The sequence below is a fragment of the Diorhabda sublineata genome, chromosome 10, assembly GCF_026230105.1.
Source record: "Diorhabda sublineata isolate icDioSubl1.1 chromosome 10, icDioSubl1.1, whole genome shotgun sequence".
In the NCBI taxonomy this organism is placed as follows: domain Eukaryota; kingdom Metazoa; phylum Arthropoda; class Insecta; order Coleoptera; family Chrysomelidae; genus Diorhabda; species Diorhabda sublineata.
The window spans coordinates 3,560,401-3,583,502 of NC_079483.1; the positions used below are offsets into that span (position 1 = coordinate 3,560,401).

Genomic DNA, 23,102 nt, shown 5'->3' on the forward strand with positions numbered 1-23,102 from the left:
ATTCAGAGAAATTTACGAACAGAGTAAAATTAACATGAGAGTTGCACAGAAAAATTAATACGTAGTCACAACTATGATCGATTCTCAAATAAATCCAAAAAAAATTGCCGAAAACTGTATAGTAAGTGAGACATCTGGTGAGGATTGATCGGTTATCGACCGGCTAAGACGTTAGATCAAATTGAATTGAGAAAAAATCATAATTAAAAATAAAAAAAATCGCCATGGAAAAATGGCGGTAAAAATTTAGAGTAATATAATATTTTTCAATCTAAGTGATGACAAAATAAAAATCTTGTCAATCTTGTCAATCATCACATTGTTTATAACTAACAAATAAAAAATAGAGTTGATCGCAGAGGGTTGAAAATTGAGGTTTGTATGTTTTTTTAATGCTGTATAATAAAATAACAAAATAGAAAAATTTATCTGAAAAATTAAACAAAATTTAGGGGTGGAGTACCCTCAACAATTAGGGGGATGAAAAATAGATGTTGGTCGATTATCAGACCTACCCGATATGCACACAAAATTTCATGAGAATCAGTTAAGCTGTTTCGGAGGAGTTCAATTACAAACGCCGCGACACGAGAATTTTATGTATTAGATTTAATTTTGATTTGTCAAAAAAATTGATTCCCATTTATGGGTTGCTCTCAAATTTTTTTCCGAAAACCTTGATCAGGTCCAAAAATGACCGAGCTGATGTCCGGTAACCTGTTTAGACAGACCGCCTTCGTAGGTAGACAATTTTTCCACAACTTTCACTCTCTGTAGCATATTTGGAAGTTTTAACATCTGTTTTGAAAAATTTTGTACCAAATCTATTCACGCATGGTGTCGTACAAAAATAAAAGCGAAGTGGCTTTGTATATTTGTTAAATTTCTTTTGGAACTAAAGTATAAAGATCGTTATGCTTCACTACCTGTACAAATTTTCAGTTCGCCGACAGATTTCTGTAACTAGTCGTCCATTTGAATGATTCTAATCTCATCATCCTCTCGTTTCCTTTTCAATGCATCATCCTACACGCCCCCATTTGTTGCTATCTATATTTGTTCCCAGTAATACTTTGCTCCATCATGCTTGAGATTATCGATCTACTGCATCTGCCTCTTGATCGCTTTAAAGCGTCTAAAACGGAGGCATTTAAAAATAGAAACAAAAGGAAAACATCTATACATCGATTTCCTTGTTGAACTCGATTATATTCGTGCTTTCATCAATATGTAAATTAGAACGGGCAGTTTTATAATTTTATAGAAATTTTCATTTTCAAAACGAAAGTTACTTCGGGTTGAGTTTATTTGCTCCTAAAAGGTATCGTATTTCCACTAGAATGCCCACTTAAAACTACCCCGATTCTATAAAAAGAGGGGTTGGTTGTATTCGTGAGTCTTTAGACTACGGCTCGCATTTGTATCTTTTATATGGGGTAAGTTGTAACGTTAACAGTGGCGTAACTATAAAAATTGATATTTAAAGATGTTAGTTGTCTCATGCACAAATTGAAGACATTCAGTCTTTGCCATGAAGATTTCAGTTTTTTCAAGTTTCTACAAAAACCGTCAACTAAAGATATATGAATTTACTAAGTCCCCTTAGTTTAAAGTGCAGAATCCAATGGTAAAGAGAAAAATGGGGGTTGCTATTTGAAAAAATTAAGTTTTCGAAGCTTTTAGATAGCTAAATTCGGCACCATTTTCTGAACACCCTATATATATTTTTGTCAAAGTTTTCGCAGATTTTGAAAGCTGTGAGTGTTATTTGTCCAAATCCCAAAAATATAAGACCTGACTCACTTAAACTTAGAAATATAATTTTTTTAATGAAGGGCTCTATGTGTCCAAAAATTTTGAAAATGTGAAACAATTAGAAAATGGTGGACTTTAGGCATACTATGCCTCATATAAAGTTATAATCAAACTTAGCGCAAATTCCAAAAATTCAATGAAAACCATAGCATTCGGTTTAAAATAACGAAGTTTTAGGCCACTTTCAGGAAACTGAAATTATTTTAGCTGAAACGAGCATTTCGAATAAACCCTTGCAAGCAAATTTTGAGAACACTAGTTGCAGTACTTTCCCATATCAATATCGATTCAGCTCTTCGTGAAGGACCCTGTATACAAGCACAAAAACTAGAAAGCTGTTTTGATTAACGGTGAATTTTTTTCAACAAATATTAAAATTTGTTTTAATAAAATAAGTGAAATTATGTTCACCTATATAATTAGTATTGAAAAATCACTATCAGGGACTTTTGAAAACAATGTGCAGATTTGTGATATTTCATACAGAGTCGTGCAGAATGGCCGAATTTGTGGCTTTATTATCACTTTTATAAAAATTTGCCTCATATATTTTTTTGTTTATTTTATATACTACCTAATATTGTTTGCAGATTTTCTGTTTATGTCACAGAGTTTGAGATATGACGTCATTTAATATGACATAATATTTTACCCCGTACTTATAATTTGAGTGCTTGAGTAAATATGATATTGCTGAATTTATCTGTTGTTTATTTTGAATAACCTTGAATTTGTCAATTCATTGGAAATAATTCTATTGTCAATTTGAATATTAATTTTTAAAATGGATGAATTCAATGTTTTTTAAAATAAATAACAAAATTTAAAACACCGCAATTCTTAATTAATTAACTCTTTGGCGATGCGACATAAGTATTTGAGAGCCTAGAAATAAATTAGAGTTAGTAGACTTCGGTTTTTAGTTTTGCCACACTCTCACTACGAAAACGCTCATAATCTACCTGGAAAAGACTGAATGTCTTTAATTTCTCTTTTATGTATGTTTATGTTACTAAATCGTCTTGATTTTAGGTCTGTTTCTTTCAGTTAATAAAGACTGAAAATAGTCGAAACGTGAAATTTTTATCTTTCTCAAAAATTATATAAAAAACACTTCTTCTATGAGAGTCAAACATGAAAACAACAATAGTTTGAGTCCCAGAACTGCAATACATGATCATCAAATTGTTGTTTTTTTCATATTAAGGCCTTCAATCGCTCATATTTAAAAAACAAGATCCTATACTGATTTGACTGAATTTTTGTGAAATGTCACAAGAAACGAAAGACCTCAGACCTAATTTTTTTAAATTTATCCATTTCATCGATGGGGTCTCATTTACGCGACAAAAAAAAATTCAATTCACATGATGCTTACTAATTAACAATAATAATAATAATAATAATAATAATAATAATAATAATTTCTAGATTTTTTATGTATGTTTATGTTTCTAAATCATCTTGATTTTAGGTTTGTCTACTCTCAGTTGATACAGACTGAAAGTAGTCGAAACTTGAAATTTTTATCTGTTTCTCAAAAATTATAGAAAAAAACAAGAGTGCCCTCTATGAGAGTCAGATATAAAAACAAAAACAGTTTAAATCACAGAAACGAAAGCCCTCGGTTCTAATTTTTTTAAATGTATCCGATTTATCGATGGAGTCTCATTTATGCCACAAAAAATTTAATTTAATAATAATTCATAACTTTATCAATACTTTATACCAGCATAGGTTATTAATTCATAATTTTCAGATCAAAATATTCTGAAAACGGTACACAGAATCGAGTTTTATCAAAAGTACCTTTTTGGTGTAAAATTAAATGATTATGATAAAATTTTGCTTAATAAATCTAACATTGAAAAAGTTATGTTCAATTACTTGGTACGAACCGTGTAACTAGCGCCCTCTATGAAAGTCAGAGATAACAACAAATTCATTCAAAAATTGTGACATGATTTTTGCGAAAAAACTTACGCTTATAATAATAATAATCACTTAAAGAAATCGGTTAATTTCTTATGAATATCTGGTTTTATACTTTGTATCTTTTTCGGGTTTATAAATTTTATCAAATATCGTCGTATTAACTACTGTTAAGTATTAAAAAAAAATGTGGATCGTCTTTAGTGCCTCAAAGCGTCTTGCCTCTTTGGAATGCTCTTCACTTCTCCATTCAATGCTACATGTTGTCATTTGTTGCCTCTGTGTAAGGGCGGCTTTATGAGCATTTTAGGAGTTTTCCTTTGTTTGCCAATCGAATTTTGATTTCCCATTTTAACATAAAAACATGTCTTCAAAAAAGTATTGACACGTAGTCAGGTTGGTACGCCGTCCTATCAGACCTGCTGCTAGATGTTTCATCGCCCGTATTCCAGCGATTGAAATATTTTTCATCGTGCATAACATTCGCAAAATGTAACCGCCCACGGTACTCTTCGAAGTATTGTTTTCACAAGATAACTTTCTTACGGAAACTCCAATTCTGTGTTTTGATCTTCTTAGCAATTTCCTGCTCTTTTTCGGGTGAAAATTCTTAAGTTTTTCACGTTTTAGGAAGCTCAGATGTGTAAATTCTTCCTTATTGTCAAGAAATATTTTGAAAACTGCTAGAGTTGGTACCACAATTATTGCGACATACGTTATGAAGTCTATTAGAATTAAAATAGATTCAAAAGAATATAATTTACGATAAATGCGTGTTTAAATGAGAAAATATTTTTTCCTTAATAACTTACTCGTTTGGAAACGATGTTTTATATCGGAAACACAATATAATCAAGATAAAACCGCAAAAAGGGAAAAAAGAGGGGTCGCGGCCCGGTAGTCTTGAAAGTGTGGAGCACGAATTTCTGACATCTCTGTGTGTTCGGTGAGACAAGCCATTTACTCTGCTCGGCACGTTTTGCTGTGGCCGCGGTTCGCAGATAAAAATGTAATACGACTTGAGAGATGTGAAGATTGAGGACCATCGCGTAAAAGTCATAGGCGTTCGTACTCCTGCAGAATAATCATCCTTTATAGTATGATTTTTTTCAATTTATTGCATAATGTCTCATAATTTACAGCTATAGTGTATATGTACAGGGTGTCAAACATAAGATGACCCTTATACTTTTCTCCAAACCTGTAAGAGTTATAAAATATATAATGGTTGTGGAATTATTTGACTTTTTCTCATTCTATATTGAAAATAATGTAACACACTAAGTATTGCATTTTGAAAAACAAACTAAATGGAAAATGTTTATCAAAAATATCAAGAAAGAAAAGTCTTAGAAATATCGTACCCTTATACAAATATTTTTATTAGGAATAATTCAAGGAATATCAGCTTATTTGACAATATTCGGCTTGAAATTGAGGGGTCTTAAAATGCCTTCATACGAAAATAAAAAATATGACGTTTGCCCAAAATAATGGCTGCTTTAGATGACAGTTAAGGTGTCCGAGTAAATTATGTAACTAGTCATTGCTACATAGCAAGTAATAAAAGTTCAACTCCTTTAGAGAATAAGGAAGACGTTTTCCCAACAGCAGAATTCCATGCAAAAAAAATTTACACGCATTATAGTACAAGTAAAATAGAATTAAACCCGAAATTAAATTGGGCGCCTATAATTTTCTACATTCTTAGAAGTTTTCGGTTACTGAATAAGCCTAATTTAACCTAACCTAACAACTCTTAACAAAATAACGGGCACGTTTATTCGACATTTTGAAACTTGTAACTCAAAAAAATTTTGAAACGTAAATAATTCGAAAACTAAGAGGAATTTGGAAATACTGCCTATATAAAAAATGTAGAGCCTGAAATGTTCCACAGAAAAGGTCTCTAGTTATTTTTTCGTTGGAGCCACTATTTCTGAGTAAATCTCCCTCGACGCTGAAAGCCGTAGCATCCGCTCACGAATTCCCGCCAGTGCAAATACAAGCAAATTTATGTTCCAGGCGCACATGGAAACTGCTCTAACTCTTGCAAAACTACATCGTTTTCAAAAAATCAAAATACATCAACATGGTTAAGATCTCTATTTTTTACTCAGGTAAGCTAGTATAATTTTCGACTTGAGAAATTTTTGAAAATTTTGCGAGATGAAGAGATATTTGGCCACATAAGCTATTGAAATTTCAATGGATATATTTCATCACTCGCGACATAAACTATCAAATCCAACGAGAGATTCAATGTTTGTGTTATTAATAATATCTTTATGTATACCTATAACACACATAACCTACTCATTTGGTTTCAAGTGGACTAACTTAAAAAAATGCGATCAGAAACACTATCTTCTTTCTCGGTTGATTATTATTTCAATATTCACAGACTTTTTAATAGTTTCTCTTCCACAAAAATGTGGGTACTCATTTTATGCTCTACAGTTTGGGCCCCCACACTTTTTTCCGAATTGAGTTTTAAGTTAGTCGCAATTCGATATATTTTTTAACGTACAAACTCATTTTATAATGTAAATTTTGAGGTTAGGTAAAAATAGAAACCTTTTTTATACAGAATGTTATGATCTACATTCTTTGTCCCGGCAATTTGTGTCGATATCCTCATAGTTTTCGAGTTACCCGCAATTCAAAATGTTTTTGAGTATATGAGTTCATTTTACTAAGACTCAAACTGTTGTTGTTTTCATTTCCGACTCTCATAGAGGGAGCTCTTGTGTTTTTTCTTATAATTTTTGGGAAACAGTCTACTTTCAGTCTTTATGAACTGTAAAGACCTAAAATCAAGACGATTTAGAAACATAAACCTGTGAATATCTTGGAAAACTAATTATTGCTACTTGCTACTTGCCGTTATCGTAATAACTGTTGTTGTTTTTACAGATTCTAAACCAGAAGAGGGCAGAGTGGACGGAGAAAAACCTTAAAGAAGCGTTGAGAGCCACATAGAATGGATTAAGCAGCAAAAAATATTTGCAAATGTTTAATATTCCTCGAACAACTTTGGGGCTGCATCACAGAAAAAATAATGAAAGGAAACGTCTTGGCAGACGTAGTATTTTAACAAAAGAGCAAGAGAATGATTTAGTAAATAGAATTCATCGGCTGGCAGAAATTGGGCTGACAGTAACGCCTAACATATTGAGAAGAAGTGTATTTTCTTACGCCACGGCGCGTAATATTCCTAATCCATTTAAGGCACAGCAAATGAACCCGGCAAGGGCTCACGTGGGAAATGATTCATCATCTGGCTCAGAAGCTTCCCTTCATGATGACTTCTACACAAAAAGTGACAACGAACCACTAATCAAATTCATTTCTTCTCGGGACATTACGGAGGAAGAAGTACCTAGTGATGATTTGGATAATGTCGTTCAAAGACATGGGTTTTTTGGTTACTCCTGAAATAAAAGTTACACCGTCACAAAGAAAGTCTGCTATTAATTCAAGGACTCAAGAAGTAACGAGTAATTCATTCTCTTCTCAGCCAAAAGTCGTACAATCGAAATCTGCTCAAAAAAATGTCACACAGCCAAAATCTGCTCCAGAAAAAATCGCACAAGCAAAATCTGCTCCAAAAAAATCGTCGCATGCGGTTGAGTCTTGGTTCTGTTTCCTATGCAAAACAGACAGGCAAATCAATATGAGGTTGTGTTCTCGATGTAACAGATATGTCCACGAAGAATATGTCGGATTGACTAAGGCTGACAAAGAAATCTTTATTTGTCCAGATTGTTGAGACTTAATGTTTTCATAAGAATGTCACTTTTTGTTTTGTTTTTTATAAGAATCTTTCTTTTTATTTTGTACCATTTTGCCATTTTGCAATGTTTTCAAAAAATGGTAAAATAAAAATGTTTATTGAAATTACAAATATGTGGTACGCCTTTCCTATTAGAGGACATGCTGTACAATGCCCTTCATAACGTAGAGGCTGATCTAAATAAAAATGTTGAGGTAAAAAATAAAAATTCATTAGGGTGGCAATAATTGCCTTAGGTACCTTACAATCGGGGTAAGAAAACTAGCTCAAAGAAACAGGGTAATTTTGGGAGTCCAATAGATCTTGTTTTTTGTTGTGAGCGCGGGTATAGCTGCGGCTGTATTATTCCCTATTTTCGGTGATCTCGTTGGTTAACCAGTTCACCTTGTTATAGGAAGACCAGAAAAAACTAGCAGCACCGATAATCGACGTGATAGGATTTGGGAAAAGATTTTACCCAATGGCGATGGGGGGATTAACGAAGTAGGCAATATAATTCCTAGGGAATCATATTCAACAACAGTCGGCCGCTTTTTTAAAAATCCCAGTGAAGCAATGTCAGTGTTTGCACCTAAGCGATATAGTACATAACCTAATATGTGATTAAAGTTAACCACAGATCTACAGCAAACGAATCAATGGTATCATCGAAATCAATAAAACTCTCTTCGGTTGGTTCGGGAGTTGAATGAAGATGATCCTGATAGAAGGCAAGAATTCTATGAATTGATGATGGACAGAATGAACGCAGATTTGTACTTCATGAACAAAATAATTTTTTTGACGAAGGGACGTTTCATTTAAACGGAACGGTTGACAAACTGAACTGTAGATATTGGAGCAGATAAAATCTTCACTGGATGTAAGAAGCTCACAATCAATATGTTAAAAAAGTGAACTTTTGGGCTGGTATCATTAACAATAAAATTATTGGTCCTTATTTTTTTGAGGGCACAGTTAATGGTGAGGTTTATCTAGATTTTTTATCAACTTCTTAGTGCCTACATTACAAATACATTTTTAGACGACGCCATCTGTAAGTTGTTTGTTCTGTATTCATTTACATACGAAAAGTTGCGTTTTGAGTGTTCCATGTAGTGAAAGTGACAGTTCCGTACTGCACTTTCGGGACACTCTGGAGTGGACAACTTTAATTTCCTTAAATGTGACTCTAGCCACTTCAATGTTGACAGTTGACAGTTTCACTTAACCTTAAATTTTTAATTTTCTGAAATTATTTGTTTTATCCAAAGTTTTGTCTAAATTAATGAATAACAATAAATGATGATGAAAAAGAAAACATCATCGATGAACCTGATCTCACCAAAGAAAGCAATGTGTCCATTCTTAATTCGTTGCCGGATAAATATCGTGCAAGGTACGAAAAACAGTACGAGCTCTTTATCAAGTGGTGTCACCAGAAAAAGGCGAAAAACCCAACGGAAAACGTAGTGTTCGCTGATTTTTCAGATAAACCTAAAATGTGGAAAAGTTTCACTTTATGGTCTACATTCTCGATGTTTATAATTCTCTATCATTCATTTTCTTTCCTCGGTGTAATTGAAAAAATTTTAGATCTTATGCGTCGTCTAAAAAATGTTGTGTACACCACGGCTGAAATACTATTTTGTTGAACTCGCTTCGCTCGTCTCGCAATTTCAGACTCGTCCAACAAATTAGCACTTTCAGTCCAAATTAATTTCCTGATGTTAATCATCCAAATCGATCTATTTACTGCCAACAAGACGGAGCTCCACCGCATTTTGCACCTACAGCTAGAAATTATTTGAATGAGGTGTTTCTCAACAGATGGATTGGAAGACGTGGAATGATCGAATGGCCGACTAGATCCCCCGATTTAACTCCTGTCAGTTACTTCTTATGGAATTCAATAATAAATTCAAAATTTAAATTAGATTTTAATAGACCAGACAATACTGCTGATTTAAAAGCTAGGATAACTGGAGAAATTAACAAAATAACCAATGAAGTCATACAAAATATTGTACGAGAATTCCAAAATCGCCTCTATTATTGTTAAGAAGTGAATGGCGGTCATTTTGAATATTTAATTTAATTGTAAAGTACATTGAACAATACATTCTAAATATTATTAATAACTTTTTTGAAAGAGACATATCAAAATTTTACATCTTAAAATTTAATTTTCTCAGTTATGATTGCACCAAATTCAATAAACTTGCTGAACATAGGATTGAAATCTCTTCTTATTAAAAATTTGGGGTGCTGGAAAGGGATAATATTTTCATACTGTAAATTATAAATTTAAGAATAAAAATCGACACGTTTCATTTTTTTTAATAGAATTTATTCCATACATATGGACCGCATTGTATATCAATGTAATAGTTACTTTTAAATTTAATTTGCTACATAGCGACGACATGAAATTATATACATTATTCCCAGCACTATTTTCGTCTCTTTTGAAGATTATTCCCAAATCGTTTGTGCTCGTTCAGTTCGTCTGGATAGTTTGCAATAAAAGACTGATTCAAATTCTGTACAGTAACCAACAACAATCTTGTTGACTTTTGTCCGCCAGATAAAGTTACCGAGTTCTCTTGAGTTTTTTTTTTATTATTATTTTTAGTTGAGACAGAAATACCAGTTATTTCAAGTATTGGGAATTTATACGAGGCAAAAAGAGTTTTCATGAAAAAGTTTTCCATATTACAAAAAGCTAGTTGTACAAAGTATCTAGATGAGAATAGAAATTTCTGTATTTTCGAAGCTGCTAGCCGAAGAGCCTGTGCACTAAACTGGCGAAAAGAAGTCCGTAGAAAGAATTTTCAGATTTATGAAATGGTTGTCAGAGGTGAAACCGCCATTTTTAAAACGTAAAAGCGATAGTGAATAATTAAATGTTACTAAAATGTATTATATTTACTTAAGTAATTCTCTTTGTCATATTTCGTTGTTGTCGAACTTTAGTAAACAGAATAAGTAGTATTTCTGTAACAGCTACGTTATTGGCAACAACTCCATTATTCATGTAACTTATATCACTTCTATCAGAAGAAGTTTTAACGTTCATTTTCGATTGTAAGGGTGTTTAAAAGGTGATTCCTCTCTAAGATAGATAGAAAACTTAAAAATATTTGGGGTTTGCTTAGTAAAAAATTTTACACACGTTTTTCACGAGTTTTCCGCAACTACTGGCAACATTGTATTGAAATTTTATACGAACATGTTTTGGAAGCTGATACATCCAATGAATTTTGTTTATATCTGACCTTATATAGGGCGCTAGTTACACAGTTTGTACTTGGTAGTATTGAACATAACTTTTTCAATATTAGATTTATTAAGCAAAATTTCATATGAACATAAACATCATTTAATTTTACAAGAAAAAGGTACTCTCGATAAAACTCGATACTGTGTACCGTTTTCGGAATATTTTTATTAGAAAATTAAGAAGTAATAACCGATGCTGGTATAAAGTATTGATAAAGTTATTAATTATTATTATCAATTGGGAAGCATTATGTGAATTGGAAATTTTTTTGTCGCATAATTGTGATCCCATCGATGAAACGGAAACATTTTAAAAAATTGGGACGGAGGGCTCTCGTTTCTTGTATATGATCTTGTTTTTCAAAGTAAAATAAGAATTGGAGTCCTTAGTATGAAACAAACAACAATTTGATGATCATTTATTGCGGTTCTGAGACTCAAACTGTTGTTGTTTTTATTTCCAACTCTCATAGAGAGCGCTCTTCTGTTTTTCCTTATAGTTTTTGAGAAACAGCCTACTTTCAATCTTTATGAACTAGAAAGACCTAAAATCAAGACGATTTAGAAACATATACATACATAAAAGATCTAGAAATTATTATTATTATTATTATTATTTTATTAATTAGTAAGCATCATGTTAAATGAAAATTTTTTGTTTCGTAAATGAGACCCCATCGATGAAACGGATACATTTAAAAAAATTGGGACCAAGGGCTTTAGTTTCTTGTAAAATCCAGTCGAATAGTATGGGCACTGAGCTATTTGAGGCCTTAGTATAAAATAAACAACAATTTGATGATCATCAAATTGCGGTTTTGGGACTCAAACTGTGTTAAAAAGTGTTAACTCTAAAAATTTAAGTATACGTAATCACGTAGCTTTCAGGATTGGTAGCTCCCGGCCCACTTAGGCACATTTACTATTTTTGTTAGAGAAAAAAGCATTCATTTGTCATACAAGTATATTTTCATGTATAGATTATGAAACAATATATCGTGAATTTTATATAGTTCAATGATTATTGTAAATTCAAATTATGGGGTTGAATTTCGTCTTGAAGGATGCACTTATAAGCTCTGTTCTATAAAAACCACTTCAATTTTATTCGCTCTATTATTCGCATCGAGAGCTGTTGTAGTCCAGGAAATGAAGGATTTTGGCTAGCAATTTTTTCGTCATGTTTGAAATTTTCACAAAAGGTAGAGATTAGCCCAAGGATCATTTCCTATATCATGCAACCGCACGCTAAAACCTTGGTGGTAATTGCCACCCATTATCGTGGGTTGGAAAACATTTATTTCACATTTTGACTACAGAAATCGAAGGAAAAAGTGATTTTGAGAAAAAAAATGTTCTTTACGTTATCTTCATGGAACTGGTTATTTGCGGTAGAAGTAACAGTTTTTCTACGAAAAAATCGACATTTTTCGCTTTTTTATTGTGAATAACTCGTAAAAAAATGCTTTTAATCAAAAAATAATGCAGAAAGCAACATTGTAGCTTTCAAGAAAACAAACAAAAACCTTTCTTTATAATGTTTCTACGAGCAGCCCGAACCGAGATACGCATTGTTAATGGTTATTTTTTTTTTTTCGTTAATTTGAAATATTCAAAGCCAAATAACGGAAAAGGCTTCGAGGAAAATTAATAGCATCTTTTTTTAACTATATAACTAGAGCTTCAAAATAAAAAAATGTCTCTAGCATGAAAATTAAGCAACTTATGATCAAAATAAGGTCGGTTCCAGCTTTTTTCTACCCCCTAACGACCTCCCTAATAAAAATCTTCACCCTTCAGTAATTCTTTTTATATATGTATTATCAATTCACTCAAGAAGTTTGACCAATTTATAATGCGTAATTTTACAAAACTTTCAGTTTAAAGAGCAAACGATTTTTTGCAATTTCGTATTTTTCACCCTATACTTCAAAATATCTCCGAAAATATTGGGAATACGAAGAAACAATACAATAGTAAATTATAGCTTTTTTAATGACTAAAGTTTTTCTGTGCGTAGATTTTGTAAACAGTAAATATTTGGCCAGATATAGCCGTTAAATTCTCTATTTACGAACACCACCTTATCCGAGCCCTTTCAATTCACCCCATTTAAAACTTGAGGGATATTAATTTAATTCACACAATCTTCTAACTTTTGAAAAGTCGTACAAAATGTTTTTAAAAACTGCAATTGCACCAGTAATTGAAGACGAAGACGATATCGACTTCGATGAAGATTAAATTAATTATCCAGATTTGTAAATTCTCTTTTTTTTCTATTCAGATCAATCAATTTATATTATAAAAATGTTATCTAGTGTGGTTTTTAAGGGTTGAAATAAAACTATCCTTATTTAACTAATCTCAGCCAAATTCTAACCGTGTTAAGTTTAAACTGTTATTTCATAATTTTTCACATTTAGTTTCCACCCTTAAAAAACAAAAATCGTACAACGGCGCAATATAGAAAATGAACTAGATTATAAAATGTGTCTGCTCTAATTTTTGTACAAATCGATGCAGGACGAATAAATTGCCTTTTTTGAGTTTATTTCCTGGACTATTGAGTACACTTTCATATTTCCATAAAAACAAACGAAAATAAATACTACTAACACTTTTTTTGTTTGAATTTAAAACGAACAGAGGGTGCAGCTACAAAAACAAATAAAGGCAAAGAGGCTTTAAAGAAAACCCAAAAAATATACATTCATTTCATAGATGTTTTTATAAAATGGCAGTAATAACGTATAGTCCGGGAAATTAACAAAATTTCGCAAGTTTAAGTAGTTTTACATTTTTCAATCTTTGAAGTAGAAAGTTCAGTTTAGTTGCTTACGATATTACCCATTGGGAAAATAATCATAGATCACCCATATAAAAATGGGTTGAATAATAGAAATAGGAGAAAATGGATTAGTTATTTTTCAATTGTTGTGTGCCATACATGTAGCCTCTTCGCAATTTTTCGAACAGTTATATGATGATTTAATTAAAATAACGCACTACTTGCTTCTAAAGTTACGTCAATGTGAACAGTATCACGTGACAAACGGGAAAGTACAGCACTAACATAATTTATTCAAAGGCACCCTAACTATCAGTAAAAAGCGAAAGAACTTAGTTGCCACCCTTTTATTTATTTCAATTTTGATAGCGTAGTTAAGAATGTTTTTAGAGGTAGAAAGCGTAGCGAAAAGCTATATTGCGAGATTTTTTTAGGTTATGATTTGTTTTGTCATTTCCTCACCGCCATTTAGTCATTTTGATTAAAAGTGAGGGGATGAGGAGTTATGAGGTAGTGAATTTCAGACTAGATCGACTCGGTTTTCTTACATTTTTGAACATTGACACTTTTTAATTACCTAACCTAACCTAACCTAATCTAAACTCACCTAACCTAATCTAACCCAACCTAACCTAACCTAACCTAACCTTGCTTCATTTTATAATTTGTTTATATAACCTCTTCGAATTTCAAATATATTTGAAAAATAAATAATACGATTTCATAAAAAATAAATATAATCATCATTTTCTCACCTCAACTCACTCGTCATTCCCTCACATTTAAATCATCGAAACCCATTTATTCTGGGGACCACGATATTTTTAATTTTTTTTAATTTATATATTTTTCGTTAATTTATTGATAGATAATTTCGAGATTTCATGAGAGTTAACCTAATGCTGATGCGTTTCGAAACAATGATTGTTTAACTTTTGCAAAGCACTGATTTCTCGTACATATAACTTCAGTAATCGTTTACCACGTAGGTATTAACTTTAAGTTATGGGAACAGTAGATTATCGTTAAGAGTCATATATAGATACTTAACTAATCTGAAGCCTGTTTGAGCTATTAAGACTATTGAATTAGTGAGGTCTCAACTTCGACAGTTAATCTACCAATATTACGATTTAGCACCCATTTTTGCTGAATGTTGTAGATTACTTGCTATTAATATGCACTAGTTTCTATCACATTTTAACTCACGACACCACCTTTTTACTATATAATGTGTTACTGAAATTTTCTCCTAATTTATCCACAAAATATTTATGATCAGTTCTTTTAAACGCAAGTACTTAATCACCGCGCGTAGCTTGTCACAATTTATAATTGTCAGTATGTTGTGACTATATACATAATGACATGCTTCGCCAAATCTGCCTCTCTGTTGATATACGTTGCCGTAAATGCATTAATCAAGATGGGCATCAATTTGAACACTACAGTAACTATTTTTCGAATCCTTTTTGTAATTTCTTTCGATAATTTCATTTTGACGCTGAATTTTTTTCTTTTAATGAAATTTGTTGCCTAACTTATGCCAACCACTGTATATAAGATCAACAATGACGTCGCAAATTGAAGCTACGTAATTAATCAGGTGATTTCTTATACCCGTGCTGTAAGGTCTCGTGAAGCATAGACCGAATTTTTTTTATGAGAAGACCTTTCAACATTCAGTTTCTATTGCATATTTTTAAATCCAGTACTTATCGGCCGAAACTCACAAGGTTTAAAAGTTTTCAAAATCTTTATGAACAAGTCTTCTAAACGCATGTGTTTAAACAACACGCGTAGCTTGTCACAATCCATTTTGATACTGAACTGCGACACTCGAATTCGGGCTTCCACTGTAGGCATAGTTCAATAGACTTATAATTGTCAGTTTGTTTTTATTATAAATTTTACAGTAACTTGTAAACAGATCCCGAATATCTACCCTCGATTTAATGAAACTTTGTTTTCAAAGCAGTTGGTACAAAGAGAACTGTTAATTCCTTAGTATTGCTAGAGACTGCTCATTTTGATGAGTATAATTTCAGGAGAATCTCTCCTTTCAGTCTACTGAGATGTAACTTTGCGAACAACGATGAGTACATACCCTTAGGTCACTTTTAAGAAGAGACGCTCAGCTTCTTAGAATCGCTTTTCATCTACTGTGATATATACAAGATCTCCGAATAATCCTTATACAATACTATCAAGTCTTTATTGTTTAATATCTTTTTTTTGGATATGGAAAAACTTATGGTTCTAAAATGCAAGGGTCAGATTTTAGTTTTGTAATTGTGGCATTGAGAGTAATATCTTCATTATTTTATATCTGTGACATTAAGACAGGATTCAGACGAGCGATAGGTATTTTACCCTCTACATTTATATCTGAGGGAGACTAGGGCGCAACATTGCGGTTATTGGGGTTATCCTTAACAAAATATTAACTCCCAACCAATTGTCACACTTCTAAAAGCCGCATTGATTCAAGTGTAGCATTACTAGTTCAGTTAGTCTGATAGTTTCTTCGTTAGATATCGGCAAAACGACAACTTCTGTACTGTGGTGTGAAACTTTGCATTCCACAAGAATAGCATAGCAAGCTTCGCAAAGATATACGTCAATTGAAGTGATTTCAGAAGTTATTGCTGTAGCAGTTCCATCTGGACATAATTTCTCGATAGTAACTCTTCACATGCATAGTTTCGTCTTAGAAGAGTGAAAAGAAAAGTTGAACCATTTAACATCTTTACTTCCTGTGCCTTGAATCTAATTATTACTTGTAATTGCTGTTTCAGCTTACTCCAATAGACTTATATTGCCAACCCATAGCTGGAGATTCCAATATTGGTACTTACTTTTGCTTCCTAGTATTTCTTCAAAGTGTCATTTCAGTTTGCTCCAACGAGTTACATTTATTTCTATAATTTTTTCAAGCTCTTTCCAGATTGTTTCATCCACTAACTTTAAAATTAATAAGGGATCTTATTTTTATATTTTAGTATAATTGTTTTGTGTATAATTTAAATATCTACCCTGGAAATGAAGAAACTATTTTTTCCAAAAGCTTAGTAGCTGGATAACTGTTTCATTGAGTTCCATTACTAGAAAGTGTTCTTTCCAGCTTGCTCCAATTAGTTTGAATTCAGATATCTCTTTTAATATTGATAGCTTCTCGTTTTATGTTTCATTGAATCCCGATAAATTTGTTTCAGTAAGCAGACTTTGGATCAAGTCACAGTCACAGTTTTAAACTGTGTATTTCATTAGTTAGTAGTATTCCCTCAATCCAACTTGTTCGATATATTCAATTTTTGAGTAGAAAATTCATTATCAAGTGAATAATTTCGTATACCAGGGTTAAGTTGACTTAAGTTTTGAGATATGACAACACTGTTGTGAATATGTCAAATCTGACATCGCCATTATAAAGTTCGACATTTTTAATTATGAACTTACTCGGAACGTGTGCTATTTCAACATTGATCTTGGTCAAAACATAGAATTAAATGGCAAACCCTCCCCAAACATTAACCCTTTTGGGTATTGCGTATGATTTTGCATCCAATAAGAATTTTTTGTTCACCACTATCAACAATTTTGCCAATTATCAAAAAAAGGGCACTTTTTGTTTTAACTATTATCTATTTAATTATATCAGAGCTGTCGACATTTTTAATGGTGAACTTGAAACATTAATCATAGTTTAAAAGTGGATTTGAATCACGAACAATGTGCCGATCAACTCGCTCCGACATTTTGTGTTGAAACTCCATCTCGAGCCGCTGATTTTCCGAAATCAATGGTGATCGCACTTCGCTATTGGATGAATTCCGTGTAGGTCATCAAAAATCGCCCGTAAACATCAATGCTGTCCGAAAACTGATATTGCAATATCGTCATGTGGTATATCGTTAGATTGAAGCATACTTGGGCATTAGTTCCACTCGCATTCCTTCAATATTGCATGAACATATGGTTGTCAAAAAGATTTACTCGTGTTGAATAGCGCATAGTTTGGCAATCGCCCAAAAAAAGCTCTTGTCGATTGGTGCTAAGAAATGCTAAAAAAATCCAATCCCGGTGCTTCAAAAGACCTCTATATAATCGTAACAAGCGACTAACCATGAATCTATGCATATGAATCCGACACTAAACAATAATCAACTGTATGGATCTTTTAAGACGAGTCAAACCCAACAAAAGTTGTTAGCGGCCGAAGTACTTCGAAGCAAATTGTCGCCTGGGCTTTAGGAATAACTGGGCATGTCGTCAACGTTCCCTTAGAGCATCGAAGAATGGTCAATTCTTAATAGTACACTAGCATTGTTTCTCAACATTGTTCGTGAAAATCAGGGAAACCAATCGCAGAAGAAGGATCATTATCCACCATGAAAATGCGAGCACTCACACATCATTTCAAACGAAAACTTTTTTGAACTGTCAAAACATCGAATTGATACGTACAGTCTTTTGTCAACTAATGATTCCTTCTTATTCCTGTAGAAGAAAAATAAATTCGATCAACGTTTCTTTACACCTGAAATTGCGGTTGAAGCGTTCAAATCACATGTTTTGAAGGTAGCTCAATCGGAATGAGAAAAATACTTCGACAATTAGTTCAAACATATGCATTCAGCTCATAAGAATAGAATAGAGAGTATTTTGGAAAACAATAAAGCCATATCCAATTATAAATATTTATCACTTGTCTATCTAAAAACTTAAGTAGCATCCCTCGTATTATTACTTTCCATTAGACAGAGAAATCACGAATTCGTCTTTTAATAATATCTTTAATAGGAAACGTACAACATTTGTTATTCGGATGTCCATTTTGTGTACCCTATATAATTTAGAACGTAGGTAAACTTAGCCCGACTCAAACTTGTTTATTTTGGATCTATGTGCTATATCGCAAACACATTTTAGGATGGTAAACTTAACCTAGTTCCATCAATATAGAAATAAAGCAAATAATACAGGCATAATTTTATATTAGTCAATAATAGTCATGATATGATGTTTTTCTTGGTGGAAATCAAACTTCGATTTGATTTAGGTATAGGAAAATTATCGATAAAACTGGAGCTTCATTATGTAGAATGACTATAGTCTAATAAATAAAAAGTGAAATTAGTCAGTTATATTAACGAGAGTAAAATCCAGAGCCAGTTGCGGAGGGGAATTTGACAATCGTATAAGTGAGTCATTTTGCAAATTTTCCTGAAAAAAGAAAAAATCGAGTATCGAGATATTATTAAATGTTTTATTCAAAGTAATACGTTTAATCGATCAAAAGAAGAGTTAGAAACTATGAACAAAGATAATGTACCATTATGTGTGAGCTATCTTCCAAAACAAGTATGGAAAAATCATAGAGATACTCAAAGAAACAGCATTAATACTGAAAATCTAGTAATAATTGGGAAGGTCTACTGGAACCAATCCGCAACCCTAAGAATCAAAAAAGTGAAAATAATGAGAGGAATACATCAAGGCAGCATATTATCTCCATTCATCTTTAACTTGTACTCAGAGAGAATATCATATGCAGCGAAGAGATATGAGACAGAAAAAGTTATACTGCTAAATAGATACAGGTTAAATATTATAATATTCAGATGATATCGATGTATTTGCTGATAATTCAGAAGATTTACAATATTCAAGCAACATATTAATGTCAAAAAGATAAGACTAATGATTGTAAGTATGGTTGGCGATCCAAATAGCTATTATGGCACGAGAAACCACAGCTATGAAAATTTCTGTAGACGTCTGTTCGAGCCATCTGCGCAAGTCTTTCAGCCATGAATTTTGTCTACGGCCGACCCACCGTTCTCCTCTAATCTTCCCTTCTATTATCAGGCAGAGAATCTCATATCGCTCGCTTCTCATTATATGTCCTAGGTACTACAACTTTCTCTCCTTGATTATCGTGAGAAGTTACCCATTTGCTGTAGGATCTCTATGTTTGTCTTATGTTCCGTCCAAGATATCCGCAGCATTCGCCTGTACGCGTACATTTGGAACGCATCCATTTTCTTTCTGTGGCCGCATCCATGGTCCAACTCTCGCATCCGTACAGAAGAACAGGAAGATGCAACAGCGAAGCATTCTAGTCCGGACTTCTAGGCTGAGGTTGCGGTTTGCTAGAAGTGCTTGCTCAATTCTTGATCTATTGACGAGCGTACTTAAGTATCTTGGAGATAACAATTGTTCAATGATCTCTCCATGAATAATACCAAAAGTTCGCTTTCTTATAGTCAATAAAGCATGCAAATACATCAGCGTTTATGTCTCCATATTTCTAAATTACATTCCGATTCCGATTCCGCTTCTAAACATTATAAATACCTTGGTACTATTATTAACGAATATTGGACCAATAGTCAGTGAATAAGGTCCTGTAAATGCATTTACAGTGATAATGGAAGTAATTCCTTTAGAGTTAATGAATATATTTAATAGTTATATCGAAAAGTTTGTAAAATTGTCAATGAACAGGAGATAATTGATTGGTATTTAAGTGATAATATGGAATGAAAATCAAATCCCCCAAATTCTCGTCTTTGGGACGGTTTGTGGGAAGCTGCTTTCAGACAGGCAGCTTTTGATCTAAAAAGACTTATTGGTAGGAGTATATTAACGTTTAAAGATTTATCAACAATACTTACCCATATTAAGGCAATTATGATCCCTATCTCGTTTCCAACGACGACTTTTTCGTACTCACCCTATGTCACTTTCTCCTTGGACAATCATTATCTATCTCATTTTAAACAGATTTCAGCGATTTACCTGATAGCCGCCTTAAGCAGCTTCAGGTCTTGGAAAAGACAATGCAGTTATTCTGGAAACAATGATCCAGATACTACCTCAACAGCTTAGGGTCCAGATGGCCAGACCAATTCCTTCGAAACCATCCAACAAAATGACGTGATTATACTTATTGATGGAAATTGCCCTCCATTATACATTATACAGTGATGATATAGTTCGAACTGTGACATTACGTACGCAATTAGGACCCTTTAGACCCTTTTTCGTTACCTAACGGTAGACGATCTATCATTTCAATTCCATTGAAGAAGCTCAGGAGACATCCGTGATATGGTAATGGAAGAGAGTCAACAACAAGCATATGTGTGTTAAGGCAAACATTTTCATTATGATTGTTAAACTGAATATAGTCTTTTTTCTAAACATTAGCAACGTCAAATTACTACAAACAACAGACCGTAATTGCAGTGTCTTCTTCAAAAGTCACAATCTCTCTTTTTTGAAATAAAAATAAGAATACTGAGATGCTACGTTATCTCGGACCTGGACCTTGGACGAAGATTTGAGCGAAAATTGCATTATAGATGAATACACAAGATCCTTTTGACCACCCAGGTAACAATGAAGAATTTCTCGTAAAAAGGAAAAAACGAGAAGTAATGATAACCATAAAAACCTTTGCTATATAATTCGAAAAGGAATTTAGGTTCATTTAGAATAACCCTGTATTATTAAAATAAATGTAATCTATAAATTTGTTGCACTAAAATTTTATTCGAGATGGGAAGTATAAACTTACCTTGATATGAGAAGTAAGCACTAGAGACTGGAGGAGAAACAGAAGGAAAATTGAACTATAAAAGGAGGTTATCCTATAACTTGTAAAAAACGCCATCTGTAACAAAACAAAAAATAAAATATTATAAGAGCATAACATAACATTCAGCAACTAAATTTATGTTTCCAGTATAATACTGCAGTATTCGCTCTATTTAATAGCATGGTGCATTGGCCTTATAAAATGTTCATGCTTTCATGTGAGTGAAAAATAAATTCCTTCATTCTACCACCATCATTATCGTTTCCATATACAAAGTGATACTCAATTGATCAGCCAAATTCTAACAGAATCACGTTATTTTCTCACATATTGTATCAGACACTCAAGGAATAACAGAAAAAAATTTAACAGGAATTTCATTTCTTTCCAATAACTTTCAACGAAAAGGGTATAATCGAGACAGAAAACAAAGAGGCCACGGGATAAGTAGGATTAACAGAAAACCGAAACAAAAGATGAAATGAGTTCAAAAGAAATGCAACAAACAATACAGAAACTGGAACTAAGAAAGGTACCAGGAATAGACCAGAGACACTTCAAATCAAACTGAACAAAAATATATGATAGAAGTGCCAAAAGATTGGCAAATGGGTATAATTACACCAATTTTATAAGACACAGAAACTGTAACAATAATAGGAATAATGGAGAACAGATTAAGTAGAAAGATCCAGAGAGGACTCACAACAAAAGACAAATTGAACAGTATATCGTGGGACATTGGAAAATGAAATATATGGTAACAACGACAGAAGATGAAAAAACCTTCAACTCAAATTCAAAAATATAAAATGACAGTCTACAATTAATGAATATGAAAATAAGCAAATAAAAAACTCGATGATAATGAGCCAAAAGGAGACGTCACATAAGTTAAAATCAAATATTGAGCTGGTCAAAAGGTTCAAATACCTTGACACGACCCTAACAGAAGATGGAAGAATGGAACAAAAGATAAACGAGAGAACTGGAGCAGCTTGAAGATTATTCAATGTAATCAAAACAAAATTTCTACCCAAAGAGAAAATACTAAAACAAAAAAAACAGAAATCTTTGAAAAAGTAGCCACACCTATAATAACATTTGGATCCGACACATGGACACTGACACCGAAGCAAAAAAGCAAAATACAAAGTACAGAAATGAGATTTCTGAGAAAAATAGGTAAAAACTCAAGATACCACAAAAAGATATAACACTATAAGTAAAAATTTGGATTTAAAACTAATTCAAAACAAAATAGAAGGATAACCGAGATTGTTTGACCATGTTATGAGAATGGGTGAAAAACAAATGAATGAATGAAGAATCAAATGAAACTTTTTTTTGGAAATTTCACATATTTGTTATTTAAACGCCTAATTTTCATTATCTAAGAGGTTGATGTTGTCAGGCTTTTATTTTGGAGGCAGAAACCATCCTATTTAGAGATTTTGCTGTGCAATTAATGCGGTACAGCAGCCTTTGAAGGTCGTCTTCGTTTTCTGCGACCAGCACAGCATCGTCAGCATAGCATAGGATTGTAATATTGCGGTCACCCATTTTGTATTCGTTCAATCCTTTATTATTTCATCCATAATCATGTTGAAAAGGAGTGGACTCAGTGAATCGCCCTATCGTATTCCTATTTTCACAGGGATTGATTCGGTGAGCTCTCCGTCGATTTGGGCCTGGATTTTGTTCGCGCTGTATAGACTCTCTATGACTTTGATTAAGGTATGGGGTACTTGTCTGTCGTAGAGTAAATGTACAACCTCCTCTAACTGAACCCGCTCAAATGCTTTTTGCAGATCTATGAAACAAATTTAGGCTGGTTTGTTGTATTCGATCGACTTCTCTGCAATCTGTCTTATAACAAACACTGCATCAGTGCATGATCT

The 23,102-nt window shown here is 32.8% G+C and overlaps 1 protein-coding gene across 1 annotated transcript in view; it reads right to left on the bottom strand.

Moving 5' to 3' along the window:
* Nucleotides 1-23,102, bottom strand: part of LOC130449779 (follistatin-related protein 5-like) — a 276,273-nt gene that overhangs the window by 249,394 nt on the left and 3,777 nt on the right. Inside the window, exon 2 of the mRNA XM_056787780.1 lies at nt 21,181-21,276. Within this exon, the coding sequence (XP_056643758.1) occupies nt 21,181-21,276 (96 nt within the window). The remainder of the gene's footprint in view (nt 1-21,180; nt 21,277-23,102) is intronic.